The 24,404-nt window shown below is 44.3% G+C and overlaps 1 protein-coding gene across 1 annotated transcript; it reads right to left on the bottom strand.

The window, feature by feature from the left end:
- Positions 1-19,497: 19,497 nt before the first annotated feature.
- On the bottom strand, positions 19,498-22,603 carry LOC119278027 (receptor-like protein 12). The gene has a single exon (XM_037559376.1). It carries the CDS (start codon positions 22,027-22,029, stop codon positions 19,783-19,785), a length of 2,247 nt encoding a protein of 748 aa, XP_037415273.1. The 5' UTR covers positions 22,030-22,603; the 3' UTR covers positions 19,498-19,782.
- Between the last annotated feature and the right edge of the window lie 1,801 nt (positions 22,604-24,404).

Raw genomic sequence — 24,404 nt, 5'->3', positions numbered from 1 at the left:
GAATTGAATTAAGAAGTTAACTAAACACCACAACAAATGAACCAACCATTAACTGAGCACCACATTGCACAAATATAACATACTCCTAATAGAAGATTGAACAATTAACCAAACCAAGCATGCTTAACAACTTGGAACTATAGCAATTGTATTTGTTTCTCATGTATTTAGTACAGCCAAATTCGATTTATTTCTCACATGGTATACAATAACATAATGCAGACACAACAATTGAACATCGCATTGCAGAATTGAACCAAACAGTTAACTAAAGACCACAACAAATGAATCAAATGTTAATTGAGCACCACATTGCACAATATAACATAATAGAAGATCAGGCAGTTAACCAAACCAAGCATGCTTGACAACTTGGAAAATTGCACCCTAAAGAATTGAACATCACATTTGTAGAATTGAACAAAACAGTTAACTGAACACCATATTGCATGACATATAGAACATATACACTAGATCAGAAGATTGCATGGTAAAAGTAGATAACACAATTCACTAAAATCTGTTAAGGAAAGGCAGTAGCTAGCAAACTGAACATGAGTCCTTGTAGTGAGCTAATAAGACAAGATACTCATTGTCGGAGATATCAATGACGATTGGCTCCTTGGACATGGAAGAGGGCGAGGCCTCCGCATTGTGGGTGCCCTCATCATAGTTGTGAGTTGCATGAGCCGCTCCGGGCACCAACCTACTGGCTCTCGAGATGAGGTAAGCACGTGCACGCTGAGAAAACACCTCGTAGTCTTCGTCGAAGGCACCGACGGTGGCCTCGAGAAAACGCCACGAACTGTCGTTTAAAGCAGCCAACCGCGCAGCAGCCTCGGTGCGCGAGGCGTCGATGGTGGCCTCAACGGCGAGGTGCTCCTCCAAGATCTGGGGGTCGGCACGAATGACAGCCATCACGACCTCATCCGCGTGTGTGGCCGCAATTTGCTTCACTGCTGCCAAATGCTCCTTGAGATCCTAGCTATACTGCGTGCACCATGGATTAGGATGGTGCTTATTTGGTGGAGAGGTCGGTGATTTGGGTGGAAGGTGTCGCGCTCGCGCCGACGGTCGGGGCATGTGGGATGTGGAAGAAGGAGGAGGGCGGGGTTCGGGTGTGGATTACCTGCCTGGATAGGCGAGACCGAGCAGCGTGAAGGAGGGTCGCCGGCGAGGAGGTGGCGCTGCAAGCAAGGAGTGAAGGTTTCAACTTGGAAAGGAAGGCGGAAACAGGGGAAATGTGGCTTTTGGTAAGGGGGAGGGGGCTGGGAGGTAGATATATCCGCGGAAGTCAAAAATTTGGAATTGCCTCAGCGAAAAAACTGGCGCGCAAAGTGTCATTAGACACGGTCCCTTATTCAGAGCGGGCTGTGGGCTGTAGCCGACGAACCTTCTCGAGTAAGCCATAGGCGTACTATACATCGACGGTGCTCCAGGATATTTTGTACTGCATCTCATATGGTTGGTGATAATAAACTGTGTGGGATCTACTTGATTTTTCATCTTGATTTGAATTACATAATGGGGTCACAACTGCAAAGGATGGTGTTTGAATTGCTAGAACTTCTATCTGTAGTGAACATGCAACTATAGGTGTATCGTTAAAATTTTTGGAATTATTCGGGGTTCGTTTGGACATTTTTATATGGTAACTTGGTTTTCAAGGAATTTCAGGTGCACAATTCAAATTAAACCACATGCACATGCTCCGGTGCACCAAAATGGGTTGTAAAATGATATATGTGTCCATGGATTGATGCTTACGTTCCATTCAAGAAATGGGGATGAATTTCAAACACCATGGCACCGTGGCTCTCCGGCAAATGTTGAGGTGCCTGCTTTTGTAATTCTAGTAAATACTAAACTCGTCTGAAATTCATGAACCTTGTCATGCTATCATGGAATGGCATCAAGATGCTGGGGTAAAAAATGTTGTCCCATTTGGGCCAGGTTATGGTATAAGCTTCTCGCAAACCAGAGCTTCTATCACAACAAGCATGATGGTTTCGGTAGGGAATGTTTCACCTTTCTCGACGAAACGATATCCGTTGCATCTTCTTGATTTCAATTTTTTTCCTAGTGTCAACATAGAACAACAGGGGTGTTGTGTCAATTTTTGGGATTTTTCGGGGTTCGCTTGGACATTTTTATACATATAACTGAGTTTTCTATGCATTCATGTGCATAATTCAAATTTGAACTACATGCACATGCTCTCATTCATATAAATTAGTTGAAAATTCAAGTCTGTGTCCTTGGTTGCATACTAATTAGCTCCCATGCAAGAAATGAGAATGAATTTCAAACACCCTGCCACCGTCACTCGGCCGCAAACATTGAAACTTGCCATGGTAAAAAGCTGGTCTGAAATTCATGAAACTTGCCATGGTAAAAAACTAATGCGTTAGCAGGATCCTGCTATCATGGAGAGGCATCAACATGCCATGGTAAAATTTTTGTCCCATTTGGGGCAGGTTTGGGTATATGCTTCTCACAAACCAAAGCTTCTCACAACAAGCATGATGGTTTTGGTAGGGAACGCCCCACCTTTGGGGACAAAACGATATCCATTGCCTCTTATTGCTTTCAAAAAATTTCTCGTGTCAACATAGAACAGAAGTGTTGTGTTAATTTCTGTGATTTTTCGGGGTTCGTTTGGACATTTTTATGCACTAACTAAGTTTTCAATGCATTTATGTGCATAATTCAAATTTGAACTACATGCACATGCTCCAGTGCATATAAATTGGTTGAAAATCAGATTTGTGTCCTTGGGTGCATGCTTAGGTCCCATGCAAGAAATGTGAATGGATTTCAAACACCCTGCCACCATTGATTGCCGGCAAAACATTGAGATACCTAGTTTTTAAATTCTAGTAAATTCAAAACTCGTCTGAAATTCATGAAACTTGGCATGGTATCATGGAGCGCTATCAACATGCCGTGGTAAAAAAATTGTCCTATTTGGGGCAGGTTTGGGTATAAGCTTCTCACAAACTAGAGCTTATCACAACAAGCATGATGGTTTCGATAGGGAACGTCCCACCTTTGGGGACGAAACGATATCCATTGCCTCTTATTGCTTTCAATTTTTTTCTCGTGTCAACATAGAACAACAGGAGTGTTGTGTCAATTTTTGTGATTTTTCGGGGTTCGTTTGGACATTTTTATGCATTAACTGAGTCTTCAATGCATTTATGTGCATAATTCAAATTTGAACTACATGCACATGCTCCAGTGCATATAAATTGGTTGAAAAATCAAATATGTGTCCTTGGGTGCATGCTTAGGTCCCATGCAAGAAATGGGAATGAATTTCAAACACCAGGGCACCGTTGATTCCCGGCAAAACATTGAGATACTTTGTTTTTAAATTCTAGTAAATCCAAAACTTGTCTGAAATTCATGAAACTTGACATGGTATCATGGAGCGGCATCAACATGTCATGGTAAAAAAAATTGTCCCATTTGGGGCAGGTTTGGGTATATGCTTCTCACAAACCAGATCTTATCACAACAAGCATGATGGTTTCGATAGGGAACGTCCCACCTTTGGGGACGAAACGATATCCATTACCTCTTATTGCTTTCAAAATTTTCTCGTGTCAACATAGAACAACAGGAGTGTTGTGTCATTTTTTGTGATTTTTCGGGGTTCGTTTGGACATTTTTATGCATTAACTAAGTTTTCAATGCATTTATGTGCATAATTCAAATTTGAACTACATGCACATGCTCCAGTGCATATAAATTGGTTGAAAAATCAAATCTATGTCCTTAGGTGCATGTTTAGGTCCCATGCAAGAAATGGGAATGAATTTCAAACAACAAGGCATCGTTGATTCCCGACAAAACGTTGAGATACTTTTTTTTAAAAAAAATAGTAAATCTAAAACTCGTCTAAAATTCATGAATCTTGGCATGCTATCATGGAATGGCACCCGACATGCTGTGGTATTTTTTGTTTCCATTTTGAGAGAAGGCGCACTTGAATAATGACAGCTAACAAAGGCATTTTGAAAAAATAGGTGCCACTTTAATATCTCAAACGTTTGTATAATTCAAACCGTGTGCGTTCTAATAGCCATTCACGTGACGCCACATGTCTTGGTTTTAATGGCTATAGGAGGTGTCGTGTGAACAGCTCCTTGACTGAACAGGAGGCGTGCAAGCGCAGTCCGGTGTGCAGGCTCACCGGGAAGCATACAAGCTATTCGACACAAGATTTGTGCATCTCTTCAACGCAAACGGTTCAGATTAAGGTATGCAAATTAAAGGCAGACTTCGGGGCTAAGCCAAGAGACACTATGATTTGTCAAAATATGCAGCTAAAAATCAATAACACTATCTATTTTTTGCAGCTAAAATTCAGTAATTAAGCATAGATTTCATTCATACTAGAGATTAAGCAGCCGTTCTCACCGGGAAGCGAGATAGCCTTGGACTGCCGCCCGCCTCCCTCCCACTAGTCTATATTAATGGTGCCGCCGAGCGGCCGCACCCCCCATCCTCGCCACACATACAATTCCTCTCTCTCCGTCCGCATCCTCGACGCCGCTCTGAGTCCTCAAAGCCGTCAGTGTACGAGGATGCCGCCGAAGCGCCCCATTGGAGGGAGTGGTGACCCCGGGGCTGCTGAAGCACCGGAGCACGGCGTGAATATGAAGACAGAGGTTTCCGTCGCCGCCAAGGTGGAGAACGAGGCTGCCAACAAGCGGAGGCGGGTCGAGAAAGAACTGCAAGCGACTCCTGCAGGCCTAGACTTCATCAACAACCTCCCCGATGATATGTTGATAGTCATCATATCCCTCCTCCCAATCAAATATCGGGCGAGGAAAACCGCCCTTTTCCCGGCGGTGGCGCCCCCTATGGCTCCTCACCCCTGTCGACCTCCTCGACGCGCACAAGCTCTGCCATGGCTATCGCTAAAGCTTGGATGCGTTCTCCCAGATCCTCGGCAGTCACCACGACCCAATCAAAGGCGTTATCACGGGCAAGTTCCGTTCCAATGGAAAGGACCGATCCAAGCTTGACGAGTGGTTCCGATCCAACGCCATAGATCAGCTCGAGAAGCTCAGTTTTAATGATGGGCATATGCGCTTGCTGCCAATGTCCACGCTCTGCTTCGCGCCCATGCTGTGCCTCGCCAAGTTCATGAACTGCCCCCCCTAATGATATGCCCATTCTTTTTCTACCACAACTGAAGCACCTCGAGCTCGTCATTGTCTGCATCCCAAAGGATGACATGGAGCTCCTGCTCCGCGGCTGTACTGCACTCGAGTTCCTTCGTCTTCAGGCGATGAATTGGTCGAGTACCTTGCACATTGACGGTGTCCTGGACTAGGGGCTACTCACCACGTCGTCTCCCGATCAGTTGGATTGGGCCGAGGACCCCCATGGTCGTATACTCATGGGCCAGTTCGGACAGCTGCCGCATACAAGGAAGATTCCACAAGACTTGGTGATCAAGACAAGGACTCCTCCCCCACCGGCGTATTCGGCTAGGACTCTTGTTATCCTAGGCCTCTGGTGCATTATATAAACCGAGGCCAGGCTCGTCGATAGAGGATTATGACATTACTCATCATACCTCCAGGGTTTAGACCACAACATATGATCTCGAGGTAGATCCACTCTTGTAACCCCTATACTCATTATAGTCGATCAAGCAGCATGTAGGGTATTATCTCATCAAGAGAGCCCGAAGCTGGGTAAAATCCCGTGTTCATGTTACCATTGATCCTAAGACGCATAGCTTGGGACCCCCTACCCGAGATCCGCCGGTTTTGACACTGACATTGGTGCTTTCATTGAGAGTTCCGCTGTGTGATCGGCGAAAGGATCAATGGCTCGACTGTAGGTCAATTGCGACGTCGGTTTCTTCGTCACCAGCTCGACTGTTCACCTTGGCTTGACCGAGGACTATGCCCTACCTCCTATCATCATGTTCGTATAAGGGCCTTCATCAACATCAACTCTGATCTCTATCAAGATCATGGAGGAGTCATCCATGGAGCTCGGGCGCTCAACGTCAACATTGCCCTCGGGCGACCGTGCTGTTTTTCTGGACAACAAACTCGTATCCTCCGCCACTGCCTCCTCGAGTGTCGCCTAAACGATTGCTTCAGTGGAATTATGCGGAATTAAGTCTACAACAACCCTGCAAAAATTTCGTCGAGTTCCGATGGAGGAATCTCCGGCAATCTCCGATATACCGGAGCCCTGTTGAATCTGGACGAGAATCCGGACGAGTTTGGAGCGGGGTGTCCGGCATCTAGCTCGGACGTCCTTTGGAAGTTCCAACCATTGATCAGCTGCGGAATCCCCATATCTACCACCTGCCAAAAATTCTGCTCGATCCGACCGTCCAAATTTCCGGGAACCTTCCGATTAGTGCATCACTTTTTGGATCTGTTTTCTGCGCGAGAACGAATCCGACCCGAGTTCATCTCCTTTATAAACGGGATTTCGGATATCCTTTTTGAAGGACGTTTTTCGCATGGGGGATTGTGTTTTATTCTCAAACACATCCCATTAATATTAAAAGTATTTTTACAATACGATGTTCACCATCGCGCCGGTGTCAAACTGATCCGACAACATCACTCCACGGCGGCCGACCTGCACTAGACACGTCGTCGCTTTGTTGAGCCGAGCTTAACTTCTTCAGATCATCATCTCGGCCAGCTGAACTATAGTTCGGCATCGTGAAGGATAAATCGTCATCGACATCGCCGCTACACGGATTACACGGAGCGTGCACACCAGCATCGCCGCATGGTCACTTCATCAAGCCAGCATTGACTACGTCACAAGTGACGACCTGGGTCGGCATGGCTGCACTGTTGCCTCTTCGAGCCAATATCCGTCATGCCGAACTACTTCAACACCTCGGCCGACATGGCAGCTGCAACAACTCCTCACCGGCCTGCTCCGTCACCTCGGCTAGACCGGGGACTTGGCTATTTCTTCATCAATATACTCCGGTGACTTCGGCGTCACCAGCCGACTAGCTTCATCACGTTAGGTGGACTGGGGGCTTTTGCCTCGGCAAGCCAACCTTTGCCAGCATTGCCATGCCATCGCTTTATCGCCCATCAGACAATGGGTGTGCGGGTCGATTCCCAATTTTGGGAGTCGCTTTTCTTCGGACTACTACAACAAATAAACCAGGTGCTATTAATCCTAACAATTTTTGCTTGTTGGGCTTATTTTTCTTAAAGTATTATTACTCTGGTTTGTTCCAACATCTGTACACAGGTCTATCAAACAGCAGCCACATTAAAAACGATCGCGGGGTGGTTCGGTCAGTTTCCGTACACAGTTCGGCAAACGCCGCAACCGAAACTCAGACCACCCTGCAAATTCAGGCTTTGTCAGGCCTTCACTGCGTCACGCCGATGCCCTGCATCGACATTGTCTTCGGCGCCAGGCCACATCTCTTTAAATAAATTATTCTCACGTAAAGCAATTAAGCAAGGATTACATATACATATATTATTATTTCCTGGACCGCACTATTTTATGTGTGCAGGTAATCGATTTTGACTGTGTTACGCGGTCACTACTCCGGAGTGCCGAACTCCTTGCTCGGACACCTCGGGCCTGGGGCTAGGACCTCGGCCATGCCAAGGACCGTGAACCTTGTCGGATCTGTCGCGGATCAATGGGCGTCTTCGTCCCGCCGCAAGCCCAAATCACATCATCAACACCGAGCACATTAACCAGCTAAGTTGCTTTCATGCTCAAAAACTTTCAGTTTTAAATTTTGTTCGGTTCGAACGAGCATTACACTTTTTGGCACAAAGTTGTTTGTGACAAAGTTCCTTGTCAAAACTTTGTTTGTGACGCACATATTCAAATACCCCGTTTATTTGGGGGCTCCCTTGATGGAGCTTTTCCTCTTGCATATGATTATGCTTGTACGACTTCGTTCCTTGTTTATTACGCCACAATATGCACCATGTTGACTTAAGCGACTTGCAAGCTGGGTTACCTGGCTCCTGTGCTTACCCCTACGTTCCCGATTGTTCGGCTAGGGAGTAAAGGGAGCACCTATGCGATTGTCATGATCGGTTCATCCGAGCTGGACCTCAGACTGGCTGAAGCCGAAAACTAGCGCTCTTACTGTTTTCAACAATGGTCGGCACACAACGGAACTCATGAGTACAAAATATCTATTGCACAAGTCTCATAATAATAATGAGCAACCGAAGAAAGGTATCGGTGGGGGTACTATTTTCTTCGAACATGCTTCTTACACTTCGTTAGTAATATAGCATAAGTTCCCTGAGCGCGCTTTGTCTGTTACAACCTTATGGCCTGATTGCCTGGTTATCCGAAACACCGTCGATATTCTCGACAGGTGGAGTACATAACACTCTTCAGTCCTTGACCGAAGAGGGAGAAGTCGATGGTTGGTTAAGACGCGTTCAAAGTTCGGGTGAACACAGATATGATATAAGTACTTCGGTACGCACAATCATTATAACATAAAATTATTTTACCCAAGTCACTTGGGGGCTCTTAAATTTATGTGAGCTGTTTTATAATAAGTGTTCTTCTTCCTAGTCGTTGCAAAGTCTTTTTTTCTATCACTCCCTTTTTCGACGAGAGTGTGTGGTCAATAGCTTGGGAGCCTAAGTACTCCGCCTTCGGGATAGGAGGTTAAAGTCGTAGGCTGACCCGCTTGAAGTCTTGAGATAGGATGTGTCATGTTAAAGCACGACAGAAGCACATTTTTTTTCTTTTCTAAGACCAATTTTCGGATTGGCACCGAACACTTGATCTTGTTCGGACGTCAAGTTTTTACTGACGTTTCTTGGTTTTCCAAGTTCATGGCACTTTTAAACTATTTGTGTGTTTTCCGCATGTATCTCACAGTGCAACGCCGGACACCTTTAGAGATTTGGCAAAAAATATCGGATATTGCTATATATGCATCGGTTTCAAATTGTGTCTTCGGTAGATAGTTGGGTTGCCCGGCTCCTGTGCTTGCCTCCTACATTTCGCTTTGTTCGGTTAGGTGTGCAAAAGGAGAACCACTGCGGTTGTGCTTCCAACTCGCATGGTTAAGCACCTCGGTGGAGAAAGCCGAAAACTGTCTGTCACAATAAGCATAAACTGGTCAGCGATCCGATGACTATGTTAAATGACGGGCCGTTCATAACATTGGCCGAAGTGTTTACGGCTTGACCTCGGCTGTCGCCGAACACTAAGCGGGGGGCTACTTGCTGGCCTCCCAACTTTAAGCTCCTATGACTAACTGAAAGTTATAAAGCCCGCATATCTGATTGCCTCATTTCCGCCAACACAACCGCCTTCGGGCACCGAGACGTCGGCTAAGGGTTGTTTTGTTATTTCGGAAACACCCTGCGTAGCATCTACAAGGGGGTAGAAGCCGACGATGGGCCACTTTCGGATTATAAACGGTCGCAATGGAAGTGAAAATTTGGGTTCATCTAGGCCACAGAGTTTGGAAGCTTTCCCCAAACTAAATCCTCAGTATTTTCCTCCCACATTGATCGGAGCTGAGGTTTCATGATCATGCTTAGCATGAAAACCCAAAGAAAGGAACCGATAGCGGGACTATTTTCTTTGGACGATGTTTCTTATGTTAAACAATAATATAACATGACTCTCTACGTACCTTTGTTTATAAAACTGTATGGCCAGATTGCCTTGTTTGCCGTAAATCTTTGCCCTAATAAAGGATTTATAAAGTGGGACAAACACTCCCCGGCTATTGGCCGAGGAGGTTGAAGCCGATGGCCGGTCAATAAAGTTTTGTACAATGCGGATCCGAGCATTGATGATTTAAAGTACTTGGATACATAGAATCATTACACATATTTGTGATTTTACTTTGGATATCGATCCTTAATTCAGCCTCCCGTGCCCGCATTAAGGTTCGGGGGCTACTAGGCTTTGGGCTTATTATTTACAAATATTAAAAGGGCACATCAATCCCCTAATCTGGTGTTGCCACCCGACCAGTGTCTCGGGGGCTACTGCATTGGCAATCCAATGCAGAAAATTAAAAGTGCAATATAGTTTTCGAGGAGATTATTATCCTCAGGTTGGTCGGCCACACCCAACCTGAGTCTCAAGGACTTTGCACACCGCATTTCTATTCCTAAGTATGTTGCCGAGCTGGGAATTGATCCTCAGGCTGATTTTATGAATCGACCTAAGTCTCAGGGGCTACTTGGGCCAGCGGTTTGATTTTTTCCTTCAGGTGCATCCCAGATATTAGGCCAACACGCACCTTGAGGGATACTGGCTATACATCTTTACAGAGACTACATTGCATAATTCGGAATTAAATTCAGAAAAAGCAGCCCATGGCCGAGGTGGTGCACCACCTCGGATATAGTCCGGCGTTGGTGATCGACTACAATAGACACCCCGGAAGCAGTCTGACATAAAGCTCAGACGCTAGTGGCTGGCTCCATAGAGGGCATTTCCGGCATTAAGCTCGGCTAAACTCCTTCAACCTTTTTGAACCAAGGTGATCTATGACACCTTGGATATAGTCCGGCGTTGGAGCTTGGACAAAGTCCCGCGTTGGAGCTCAGATGCAGTTCAGCATTGGAGCTCGGCTATAACAATACTCCTCAGATACAGTCCGGCGGTGGAGCTCGGATACATTCCGGCGTTGGAACTCGGAAGCGGTCCGGCGTTGGTTCTCGGCTGCAAAAGATACCTCGAATGCAGTCCAGCGTTGGAGCTCGGACGCAAGAGGACACTGCCGCCCGGGAACAACTCCAAACCCAAGGTGTGGCATAAAAATAACAAGGCATTGATAAAGGCCGAAAACTTAAAGGGGCTCCTCGGATACCCGACGGGTAAACTCTTCGGATGCACTTCGGCGATCCTCAAGATCGAAGATGAGAAGATTTGTTGAACCAGTTTTCAAGACTGACGACCGAAGATGAAGAACAGTTCGGAAGAATCGAGGAGCGTCCCCAACTTGAAGACCGGTTCAGGGGGCTACTGACGGTGTCCTGGACTAGGGGGTACTCACCACGTCGTCTCCCGATCAGTTGGATTGGGCCGAGGACCCCCATGGTCGTATACTCATGGGCCAGTTCGGACAGCTGCCGCATACAAGGAAGATTCCACAAGACTTGGTGATCAAGACAAGGACTCCTCCCCCATCGGTGTATTTGGCTAGGACTCTTGTTATCCTAGGCCTCTGGTGCATTATATAAATCGAGGCTAGGCTAGTCGATAGAGGATTATGACATTACTCATCATACCTCCAGGGTTTAGACCATAACATATGATCTCGAGGTAGATCCACTCTTGTAACCCCTATACTCATTATAGTCAATCAAGCAACATGTAGGGTATTATCTCATCAAGAGATCCCGAAGCTGGGTAAAATCCCATGTTCATGTTACCATTGATCCTAAGACGCATAGCTTGGGACCCCCTACCCAAGATCCGCCGGTTTTGACACCGACACACATCACCTCCTGGACTCTTCGGACTATTTATGTGTGTTGCTAGTGCTGCAACAAGAGATCACAAAAGGTGGACCACAATATGGTCATCCAGGACACACCTTCACTTGAGAGATTACTTGTAGTTTATCAACAAGGTCCAACAAGAATCAATGTCATTTCTGCGCCAAAATTGAAAGTGGTGAGCTACTCGTCTGTCAAATACTACAACTTTCTGGTACAACAGTCGCCTTATACCTCTCCTTCTTGATATCAATGTTATTTCTAGTTTTGAGATGTATGTTCATCTGTCATCCAGCGAAGCTTCACCCAGACTCTGGGCACAATGGAGGTCTTGGCACTAGAATCTGTCGGCCCCAACCTGGACCAAGTTGTTAGTTGCGTGAGATGCTTTCTGTGCCTGAAGAAGCTATATATCGAGGTGATGTTCCTTTCCTGTTAAATGTTAACCATAAGGGAGTTCGATTTTTTGCACCTTTTCCCAAGTTTACAATGACAATGTACTATGATTTCTGTAGGAATTTTGGAGGATTTTAGGACATACACCCCCACCCCATATTGGTTGCTTCATTCATATGGTTACAATCATCCATAAGCATTTCTCCTTTGGATTCATCTGTACTAGTTTTCTTAGGGAATTTTTAATCCAATCCAACCTCTTGTGAAGAAGGCTACATGTTTCTAGATTGTAATCAAATGCCCATGTTAATCATATGCCAGATCGAAGATGACACGTTGGTGCATTTTACAAATCCTGCAAACCAAATGGGTGTGTAGAAGTGTTCAAAACTGCATGTAGGCACTAACACATTCTCTTCTTTTGCAGATAATAATAGGCCCGGAGGTGGATATTGTTTATAACCACAATCACATCGAATGTCTGGATCTGCATCTCTCAAATATTACTTTGAACTCCTACCATGGGACCTTACCGGAGATTACACTCGCCAGGTTCTTTCTTGGGAGAGCAAAGGTGCTGAGGGTACTGAGGTTGAACACGCATTTAATTAGGAAAGATGAATGGTATGATTATCAGAGCTGGCAAGTACTGCGGAATGGAAGTGCCTCCAAAAATGCCAAACTTTGTATTGGAAGAGCATATGGCAAAGCAATTGGAAGTCATTGTGTCAAACCCACACATGACTTGTTAGCGGCTGATCCCTTTTCAGAAATGACGCGGTTTGCAATGTTTGAATTTGGGCGTTGTAATCTTTGAATTTGAACCTTGCAATATTTATGGTATTTGTTATATTGAACCGTTTATGTTCTCTTGTCTCAACGCAAACAGTTCATCCGAGTGAACCGCATGTCGCATATCGCACACACCTTGATCCGGCTGACCTTTTTTTTGTGTTGCCTAATCACAAACAGTTCATCTGAGTGAACTGTGTGTTGTACATCGCACACACCTTGATCTGGCGGACCGTTTCTTTTGTGTTGCCTAATCACAAACAGTTCATCCGAGTGAACCATATGCTATACATCGCACACACCTTCATATGGCTGCCCATTTGTTTTGTTCCTCCTCATCGAAAACGGTTAATTGAACTGAATCGTATGCCCTGCATCGCACACGCAACTAAAATCTGAACCGTGTTTGATGCATCCTCCATCGCAAACATTTTGCACCTTTTTTGATGGGTTTTTTACACCAACAGTTTGCGATTATTGCATCGCACACAGTTTCATCAAAGGGTCTCTGATCGTAGTGTCGCGTTAGCTGCATCCTGCAGTAGTGATATAGTAATAGCAAATTTTTTCCTCATGAACAAATAGGGTGGCTATATCATTCAATTTAGTAAGATGTGCCACAACAATTTCAGATTCATAATCATAGAAAGGATCATATTCAACCAAAGTAATTAACTCAAGATCGACAGAGAATACATAATCCTTATCAGTGGGAAAGATAGGTGAAGTAGCAAATATAGGGTCATATTGCATTCTAGCCTTCAAAGACTTTTCTTTCAGCTTAGCTAATAGTTTCTTAAGATCATCTCTATCATTACAAGCAAGAAAGTCTCTAGCAGTTTCCTCATCCATAATATAACACTCAGGTACAACAAGCAATTCATATCTACGGGGAGAATCATAATCTTCAGTTTCAATAATATCATTAGTTTCAGTAATTTCATTCTCTCTAACCCTAGCAAGTTGTTCATCAAGAAATTCACCTAGTGGCACAGTATTATCAAGCAGAGAAGTAGTTTCATCATAAGCATCATGCATAGCAGAAGTGGCATCATCAATAACATGCGACACATCAGAATCAATAGCATGTGTAGGTGTTGCAAGTTTAAAAAGAAGGTGAATCAAGTGCAGAGCTAGATGGCAGTTCCTTACCTCCCCTCGTAGTTGAGGGAAAAATCTTGGTTCTTTGATCTTTCAAATTCCTCATAGTGATCAAAGATATAAATCCCAAGTGACTCGAAGAATAGAGCTATGCTCCCCGGCAACAGCGCCAGAGAAAGGTCGTGATAACCCACAAGTATAGGGGATCGCAACAGTTTTTGAGGGTAGAGTATTCAACCCAAATTTATTGATTCAACACAAGGTGAGCCAAAGAATATTCCCAAGTATTAGCAGTTGAGTTGTCAATTCAACCACAATTGAAAGACTTAATATATGTAGCAAAATATTTAGTAGCAAAGAAGTATGGAAGTAACGGTAACAGTGGCAAAAGTAACAGTAGCAGTATTGTAGTAATCATAACAGTGACAACAGAAAAGTAACGAAGCAAAAGATCAATATGAAACAAGCTCGTAGGCAATGGATCAATGATGGATAATTATGTCAGATGGCATTCATCATGCAACAATTATAACCTAGGGTGACATAGAACTAGCTTTAATTCATCGATATAATGTAGGCATGTATTCCGAATATAGTCATACGTGCTTATGGAAAAGAATTTGCATGGCATCTTTTGTCCTACCCTCCCGTGGCAGCGGGATCCTATTGAAACTAAGGGATATCAATGCCTCCTTTTAATAGAGTACCGGACCAAAGCATTAACAACACTTAGTCAAATGAACTCCTCAAACTACGGTCATCACCGGGAAGTGTCCCGACTATTGTCACTCCGGGGTTGCTGGATCATAACACATAGTAGGTGACTATAACTTGCAAGATCGGATCAAGAACACAAATATATTCATGAAAACATAATAGGTTCAGATCTGAAATCATGGCACTCGGGCCCTAGTGACAAGCATTAAGCATATCAAAGTCATAACAACATCAATCTTAGAACATAGTGGATACTAGGGATCAAACCCTAACAAAACTAACTCGATTACATGGTAAATCTCATCCAATCCATCACCGTCCAGCAAGCCTACGATGGTATTACTCACGCACGATGGTGATCATCATGAAATTGGTGATGGAGGATGGTTGATGATGACGATGGTGACGATTTCCTCTCTCCGGAGCCCCAAATGGACTCCAGATCTGCCCTCCCGAGGAAGAACAGGAGGTGGTGGTGGCTCCATATCGTAAAACTGTAGGATCGGAAGTATGTCTAGAGGGGGGGTGATTAGACTACTTGACCAAATAAAAATCTATCCTTTTCCCAATTTTAGTCTTTGGCAGATTTTAGCAAACTTAGCACAAGTCAAGCAATCGTAACACAATTCAAGCAAGCATGCAAAGAGTATATGAGCAGCGGAAAGTAAAGCATGCAACTTGCAAGAATGTAAAGGGAAGGGTTTGGAGAAATCAGACGCAATTGGAGACACAAATGTTTTTGTCGTGGTTCCGATAGGTGGTGCTATCGTACATCCACGCTGATGGAGACTTCAACCCACGAAGGGTAACAGCTGCGCGAGTTCACGGAGGGCTCCACCCAAGAAGGGTCCACGAAAAAGCAACCTTGTCTATCCCACCATGGCCGTCGCCCACGAAGGACTTGACTCACTAGCGGTAGATCTTCACGAAGTAGGCGATCTCCTTGCCCTTACAAACTCCTTAGTTCAACTCCACAATCTTGTCGGAGGCTCCCAAGTGACACCTAGCCAATCTAGGAGACACCACTCTCCAGGAAGTAACAAATGGTGTGTTGATGATGAACTCCTTGCTCTTGTGCTTCAAATGATAGTCTCCCCAACACTCAACTCTCTCTCACAGGATTTGGATTTGGTGGAAAGAAGATTTGAGTGGAAAGCAACTTGGGAAAGGCTAGAGATCAAGATTCATATGGTAGGAATGGAATATCTTGGTCTCAACACATGAGTAGGTGGTTCTCTCTCAGAAAATGTAAGTTGGAAGTGTAGGTTTATTCTGATGGCTCTCTCCACGAATGAAGAGGAGGTGGAGGGGTATATATAGCCTCCACACAAAATCTAACCGTTACACACAACTTGCCAATCTCGGTGGGACCGAATTGAGAAACTCGGTCGGACCGATTCAGCAAATCTAGTGACCGTTAGGAATTTTTGTGGGACCGACATGCAACTCTATAGGACCGATATGGTTAGGGTTAGGGCATAACGTAATCTCGGTGAGACCGATTACACAAACTCGGTGGGACCAATTTTGGTAATAAGCTAACCAGAGAGTTGGTCAGGTAAACTCGATGGGACCGGTTCGCTCATTTCGGTGGGACCGAAATGTTACGAAAGGGAAACAGAGAGTTTATACGAGAAGTTATCAGTAGTATGTTTTCAACAACAAAATCCACGTCAAAATTATCGTGGTGTTTGTACCTAAATTATCAGGACCGGGAGCCTATATTATCATGCTATTTACACAAAAAGCTATCAGAGTATGTTTTCAAGAATTTTTCTCATGGGTCAAAGTTATCGTGGTGTTTGTATCTAAGTTATCAGGTCCGGAAGCCTATATTACCATGTTATTTACACAGATATTACCGGAGTATGTTTTCACTAACTTTTTTCTACGGGTCAAAGTTATCATGGTGTTTATACCTTAGTTATCAAGTTCGAGAGTGTATATTATCATGCTATTTACAAAAGAAGTTATCGGTTATATGTTTTCAACAATTTTTTTCATGGGATCAAAGTTATCGTGGTGTTTGTATCCAAGTTATCAGGACCGGTAGCCGATATTATCATGCTATTTACACACACAAAGTTATCAGTGTGTTTTTTCAGCAACTTTTTTGCGGGTCAAAATTATCATGGTGTTTGTACCTAAGTTATCAGGTCCGAGAACCTATATTACCATGTATTTACACAGATGTTACCGGAGTATGTTTTCAACAAGTTTTTTCCACGGGTGAAAGTTATCGTGGTGTTTATTTCTAAGTTATCAAGTTCGAGAGTGTATATTATCATGCTATTTACAAAGAAGTTATCTGTGGTAGGTTTTCAACAACTTTTATCCATAGGGGCAAAGTTATCATGGTTTCTATACCTAAGTTATCAAGTCCAGGAGCACGATGACATGCATTGGTTGCATGCTCTGGTCTTTAAATAGAGAGAAACATGCTATCATAATGGAAGCAAGGATTGTGTGCTCCCATTTCAATCCTCTTAATTTTCTAGCACATTATTTATATTCCTCGGACAAGGTAGAAATGGGAGCAAGACAACGAGACATACTACCATAATGGAGAGAGACAATAGCGCTTTTAATACTATATATACAACTGTCTACTGTAACCAACAGGCTATTTAAAAGCATAAAATTAGGGAGTAAGACAACAACAAAAAATTAAGTGAGCAGATTAATGGGCCGGAGCTTAGTTACAGAGACTTAGGTCCGAGTCCAAAGACACCCCCCACACACATCAAATTTATTTTTTAGTTTTTTGGTTGTAGATGCAAATGAGTAGTAATATGATAAAACAAGTGTAACATATCTTTAACCACATGAAAGCGTTAGCTAGGCTGGTTACCGGTAGCAGAATGCGCGTAGCAGGTGCAAGGATCGATCTCTACTGCTGCTCAACAAGGTGAGAACGTTCGGAAATTACAAATATCGTACTAATATTAGAGTTGGCAGGTGTTGACTAGTCAACGACCGCCGCAGCCATTGATTTCCGCCGCGACGCCCCGCCGCCCGGTCACACGTGCGGTGCGCAGGGCACGTACGCTCCCGGCAGCGCCTACGAGACCAACCTGCGGCGTCTCGGCGCCACCCTTCCCACCCAGGCAAACGCGTCCTCCTGCAAGTGCTCTTCCGGCAACAACGCCGGCGAGCGTCCCGATAGGGTCATCGCGTCGGCCTACTGCTACTGGCTCCCCGACGGGAGCTCGCCGGACTGCGGGGCCTGCATCACGCAGGCTTTCCGGGAGGCGGAACGGCTGTGCCCGTACCACCGGCAGGCCATGGTCGTGGTCGATGGCGGCGCGTGCAGCGTCTGCTTTCACGACGAACAGCGCATGGAGGAGGGCATGGGCGTCGGCCTCACCGGGCGTAAGCGATCTATCTCCACAAGTCCCTTTTGAATAATTTGATTGTCCAGTGAGAAAAGTTTGGCCCAAAATGATCTTGTGTTTGCCAAGAACCTTCAAGCTGTGTTCTGTTGGTGATATAGATTTACAGTAGAAAATAATGAGCTACTCATCTTTGTCAAAGTTGCCGACTAAACCCAGAAATTCTAGAACCACAGTTTGTATGATTCTGTCTTACCCATGGTAGCAAATAGCCGGATCAATCCTTGAATTAGAATTACTAGAGACACTAGGTTCAATGGCAATATGGCATGGTGGTCTTATCACCAGGCACATGTGAATATCTTACTTTGGCTTTTCTCTAGATTTGTTTTGCTTATGAGAGATAATAATCAAGATAATAGATAAAACGTGAATTATGTTATTACTTGTCAGTTCTGTACATGGACAACGCAGAATTAACCACATGTTCTTTTCTTGCACTGTTGCTCTGCAAATTTAGTTAGTTTGGTGTTCTTAATTTATCTCATGTAGCCTTGTTATGGACTTTGAAACTTATAAGTGCTATATGAATGTTTCAGAATTTGCACTGGATCCAAATGCATCATATCTTGAGTTTCTATGTCTAAAGCTACGGTCTCTGTTAGAGAAGCAACTTTTGGAATCAGATAACAGCAGTGACCATTCGACGCAAGTTTGGAAGTCACCACAACAAGCCGCTATGTGAAGGATTATGTCTATGACAGGCCATGAATTTCTTCAGAAGAACAGCCATGAATCTCTTCGCGAGCTGAGTCTTTGGATTTCCACTGATCAAGATGAAAAGGGAGCCCGCCTCTGTCTTTTTCTTCTTGTTTCAGTTATGTAATGTGTGGATAGTGTTACAATTTTTTCTCTTTGTATTTGCAGAACAAATGATGCGAATGGCTTTGGTCCACTTAATAAAATGAGACCCACTTCCCTTATGTACTACACACGGAAAAAAAATGAATGAATCTAAAATCTAAAATAAGTTATACACATCCGTATGTCGTTCGTATTGAAATCTCTAAAAAGACTTATATTTAGGAACAGAGAGAGTAAAACTTACATATTCTTTTAGGAAATCACTTAAATGATCTACAGACTATGTTATTTATGTACCCATGGCAGAAGCGACTTTGGCCGCAACGACCATTAATATCCAAGTCTCTATTACTCCCTCCATCCGAAAATACTTGTCATCAAAATGGACAAAAAAGGATGTATCTAAAACTAAAATACATCTAGATACATCCCCTTTTATTCATTTTGATGACAAGTATTTCCGGACGGAGGGAGTACAGGAGATCCAAATTTCTTGTGTTTCTTCTTCTGCTTATCTTCTCTCACGCCACGGCAACTCGCCAGAGGCAACAGGGGCACTGCAAATCTGCAATCACAGTCCTTTCAGACGCTATCTCCACCAGAGCTTCTCCAACACACCTCTTTGGTTGATCAGATTGATGAGCAGCCAGCAAATTTGACATATTACGCCTCAGTTTTTCTTAACCAAATTCATAAGGATCCGTGTGTTGAGAGCTAAAAATGATAGTATTCATATATTTCCAGAAACACCACCAAATGGCTGCACAAGAAGTGCTCAAAACAGCATGCTTAGTGTTACTAACAAAAAAAAAACAAGCTACAGAATCAAAATTATGACTAACTGATTTCAGAGAACTCATTCACTTCACTCCAAATAGCCTTGGCTACCAAACAATCAAATCTGAAACCAGTAGGTTTCAGCGCCACAAAACTTGAATAACATCAAATTACTGGCAAGTGTCAAAAACGCTCTTATATTATGGGACGGAGGGAGTACTTTTATAACCAACCGTCCAACTAACAAAGGAAGGGAAATATTACACAGATGCTCGATGTAGTACGCCATACACCATTACTTCAACAACAAGCGACGCACTTCAACTTCATCATTCAGGCCCTTTGACCTGGAAGCACGAAATGCAGCTTCGTATCTTCTTGGTCACCTTCGCTTGCATGTTGTCCACATACTGATAGAATGAATACCTCCATGTCTCGCTGCGAAACAAGAAGCCCAAGTATAGCCAGAACCCAGAGATAAACCCAGCAGCCACAAAGCAGTAAAACCACAGTGTCTCTCTATCTTCATCCAGACTCGTTTCAGCTTGCGTCGGTGTTGACGAGCTTACGCAATCTTCCAACGGAGACCCGCATAAACCAAGATTATTGCTGTATATTGACGGGTCATCGAGTGTCCGCAGCTGATCACCCATAGGTATTCTCCCTGATAAACAGTTGGTTGAGAGGTTCAGAGTGCTTATACTCTTCAAATCCGCAAAGCTTGGAGGAATTTGCCCCCGGAGTTGGTTCCGAGAAAGGTCCAAGGATTCCAGCAGTACCAGATTGCCAATTTCTCCAGGAATATAGCCTGACAGATGATTTCCTGATAAGTTCAGGTACCTAAGTCCAAGAAGGGTTGTGAGCCCATTTGGGATCTCTTGTGACAAAGAGTTTCCAGACAAGTCGATACCGGCCATGCCTGCTATCACCATAGTGTAAAGATGATCTACATTCTTCCAAACTATTTGAATTTCCACTTGATAAGAATATTTCTCATTGTATGTGAAGTCACTGTAGTTCTGTTCTTGTGCCATGCCAGTAAAATTCCTAAAATCGTCTGGAATGGGTCCGGTGAGCATGTTTTTGGACAAGTCCAATACTTGTAGCTGACGAAATTGTAAGATCTCGTGGGGTATGATGCCGTCAAACATGTTTGATGACAGTCGAAGAAAGTTGAGTTCAGGCAAACTCATGCTTACCCAAGAAGGTATTGTACCAGAAAAATTATTGCCTCCAAGATCTAGAACAGAAAGCTTTTTGCATGTCTTAAGACCTAGAGGAAAAGCTCCTGTAAAATTGTTATTGGCTAGGAGTAGATATTTAAGATAATCTTGACATGTCCTCGAGAATGGAACTACACCACTGAAAGAGTTGCTGGACAGATCCAGGTATCGCCCACTTGGCAAGTCCCAGAAACACTTGGAAAGACCTCCATGTAAGGCATTGTTCGATAGGTCTAGGAAGTATAAATTAGTACGGTTACAAAGGAAATCCTCACCCTGATCTGTCAGAAGCGTGCCATGCAGCTGGTTTTGACTGAAAGCCATGGAGTACAGGCGTCCTGGATGCTCACTAAAACAGTCACTTAGCTCTGCAAAAATGTTGTTTGCTGTGAAGTCAACATTTCCCAGGGTTGTGCAGTTTTGAAAGGCCTGGGGGTGAATACCGGTAAATCCATTATATTCAGCATTGACAGCCCACAGTGCTCCTTTTACGCAAATGGATGATGGGAACGCCCCAGAGAAGTTGTTGTTTGCAATGTGGACTACCTCAAGGAGGCTGCTATTTCCAAGCCCGGGGAAGATGTGACCTACCAGCTGATTTTCTGACAGATCCAAATAGTGGAGTTTGACCAGATGAGAGATGGTACCTGGTAGCTGCCCTCCCAAATAGTTCTCATGAAGGTATATGTTCTGCAGTCCAGTCATGTTTCCTATCTCCATTGGGATGCTCCCTGTCAAATTATTGCCTGTCAGGCTCAGCATCTGGAGCTTCATGAGCATCCCAATTGTTGGTGGTATCGATCCTGCCAAAGTAACCAAATTTATACTGAGCACCATCAAGCTTGTCAAGTTACCAATCTCTTCAGGTAGTGTGCTATCGAGCCCCAAAGCTTCCAGTTGCAGATAAGAAAGTTGCTTCAGCTGTCCAATGCTGCATGGAATGCGCCCCCTTAAGTACGGGTTCTCCATGATCGTCAGCGTGAACAAGCTCGTCAGGTTGCCAATCCCTGCTGGAATCGTACCGAATAGACCATTCTGGATCAGGGTGAGACTCCTTAAGTGGGGAAAGGCTGAGAAGTCTAACTTGTCAAGTGTGCCGTTCAGAATTGTGTAGGCAAGGTCGAGCTCTATGATGTGCCCGGCCGGGTCGCAGGTGATGTGCGTCGACCTGCAAAGGCTGGTGGAGTTGGCCATGGACCATGGCCCAAGGGACTCATCGGCACCGGACAAGCTAGCCTTCCACCTCACAAGTGCTTCAACTTCACGCCGGGTGTCCGCTCTCACCGGCGCGACTGCGCATAGTAGGAGACAGGAGCAAGAGAGCAGGAGGCCTACAGGATGGAGATGCTTCATGGTGGCTTCAGAGTTTGGATGGGTGGTGGTTCATGGCTACAGGGACTCAGGGATATTAATCCTCCAGATGAGACAGCCGGTCGGCCGTCCCTCCACTACAGTGGTGGTTTACAAATGGCACACTTTCCTAATGTCAGTTTAGATTAAGGACAAGCTACATGCTAGTTTATTATGGAGGGCTGCTCATAATAAGAGTAAGAAATTACAAATGGTACGATGTACGATGTATGATCTTGTCATTATCAGGGTGACGCTTGGAAGCCATGGCACATATATACTTAATCATCTCTTGTTTTCTTTAAAGATCCGGTAAACACCGGCTTCATTGATTTAGTTACTTAATCAACTCTCATATTGGACCATATCACCCTACCAGTCTGAACCTTTATCTTGCCCACGAAAAGTAAAACACACAAACAAAGAAGAGAAACATAGCCAAATAAAACATAAAACAGAGGAACATTTCTAGAATATTATACTAATTTGCCAAACATAATTGGTATCACGAAATGAAGGTTGAGGTCAAATTGAACGGAACCGGCGCAGATTTTGTGTCTCGACTTACTCACCTCCTTTTCCCTCAAAAATCCGAAGCCCTTCCGCATAGCTCCTGCCATCTCCTCATCAAGCCAAAGGCCTCCCAACTAGGGATACCTAGCGGCCTAGCCTAAGCATAGCAGAACCAGAGATGGCACTGGTGCACAGGACTAATTCTGATTTGTATCTGGAAGATAAATTCGTGGGCGCATGGGCGGAGGCGGTAGAGAACGATCCGGAGGAGGCACCGGATCCAGGGAATACGGTAGAAGGCCGCGGGGCACGCGGCGAGGCGGCCATCCGCCGGCCGCGGAAGGGGAGGAAGATATACTTATATATTTTCTCCTTTTTGGGGGGTATATTTTCTCTTCTTTTACTAAGGGAGGAAAAAGAATGTGGCTTATAGCCCAGTAGCAGATATCGGGTCTCATGCACTGGGACGCGGCGTTTCTGCTCCCGGGCTCAGGTGACCTGCGTCGACGAAAAAAATCAAAATAAATACTAAAAAATTTCAAAAAAAATTATGTCGTAGATAATTCAATCCGTAAGATCCGCTCCAAATTTCAACTCATTTGAGTAGCTCTCGGCAAAAAAATACGAAATCCGAGTCTGTAAAAAAGTTTATTGTTCTGTTCTGACCCGATTTGTCTTTTTTGCCGAGAGCTTCTCAGATGTCCAAATGAAATTAAATTTGGAGCGGACCTCACGCATCAAATCTACTAGGCAATTTTTTTAAAAAAAGTTTCTAGTATTTGTTTTGAATTTTTTCTGACAGGGAGCAGATGAGCTTGGGCACCGATGCGCTGGTCTCTTCATTAGTGTGTGCGCTTATTTCTCCAAAAAAAAAAACATGTGCCCTTGTTCTAGAAAAATTAGCGGTTATGCGGTTCTTTATTTTCATTTTCTGTTTTGGTGGTTTTGTAATGGTCAAACAACGGACATATGAAGGAACAACTGGATTCCAAGGGGTTATAATATAAGGCCAATCACTCGTCTCATCCAAGATGCACCGCAATTTCTAAGTGACCTTATCTAGCAAAACACGGCGGATTGGATAAGGGAATTAGTCAGCAACACATTCATCCCCATCGATGTCGAGGCCATTCTATCTATTTCACTTTGCATCAGAACAACTCAAGATTTTTGGGCTTGGAATTTTGATCAAACGGGCATTTTTTTTTCTGATGAGATCTGCTTACCGAATGATTATCTCAACAAAGCACCACGCGTGAAGCGTGGCCAGAGGACTGAGCTAATTCATGGAAGGTGCAGGTGTCGCGAAGATCAGATTTTTGCCTTGGCGTCTTGCACAACAGTTTATCCCATCTACGGACTTGCTCCGCCATCGCAACATGGATGTTTGCAGCAACTGCACTCTCCATGGGGTGGAGCATTCATGGAGACATTCGCTCCAGGACTGTACAATGTCTCACTGCGTGTCGGCTCTTGCTGACCTAGTGGAAACTATGAACCAGACAAGGTAACCTGATGCCAATCGTCGGATATTTTCTCTGTAAGTATTACTCCTGCATTCAAACTTCATCCGACTGCTCGTTGCCCTATATGGCATGCTCGCCAGAACACAATTTCCAAAGCCCCAATAACACAAATGAGTTTGTGGAGCGTTTCATTGGAGAGATTATTGCATGCAAAGCACCGTCCGTTCCACATCAGGCGAACATTCGCCAGAGTGCTCCTCCTCGGTGGATTCGTCCTCCCGTGGATAATACAAAACTAATGGTGGATGAAGTTGTATCCATAACATCAAACATGGGCTTGATCAGTGCTATATGTAGATACATCAATGGAGCATACCTGGTAGCTTCAACTTGGTGTTT

The sequence above is a fragment of the Triticum dicoccoides genome, chromosome 3B, assembly GCF_002162155.2.
Source record: "Triticum dicoccoides isolate Atlit2015 ecotype Zavitan chromosome 3B, WEW_v2.0, whole genome shotgun sequence".
Lineage (NCBI taxonomy): Eukaryota > Viridiplantae > Streptophyta > Magnoliopsida > Poales > Poaceae > Triticum > Triticum dicoccoides.
The sequence above is the reverse complement of the archived record's forward strand: the minus strand, read 5'-3'. Positions and strand labels throughout refer to the sequence as shown.

Coding starts and splice junctions, on each gene's coding strand:
- LOC119278027 (XM_037559376.1), bottom strand. CDS start 22,029: ATGAAGCATCTCCATCCTGTAGGCCTCCTGCTCTCTTGCTCCTGTCTC.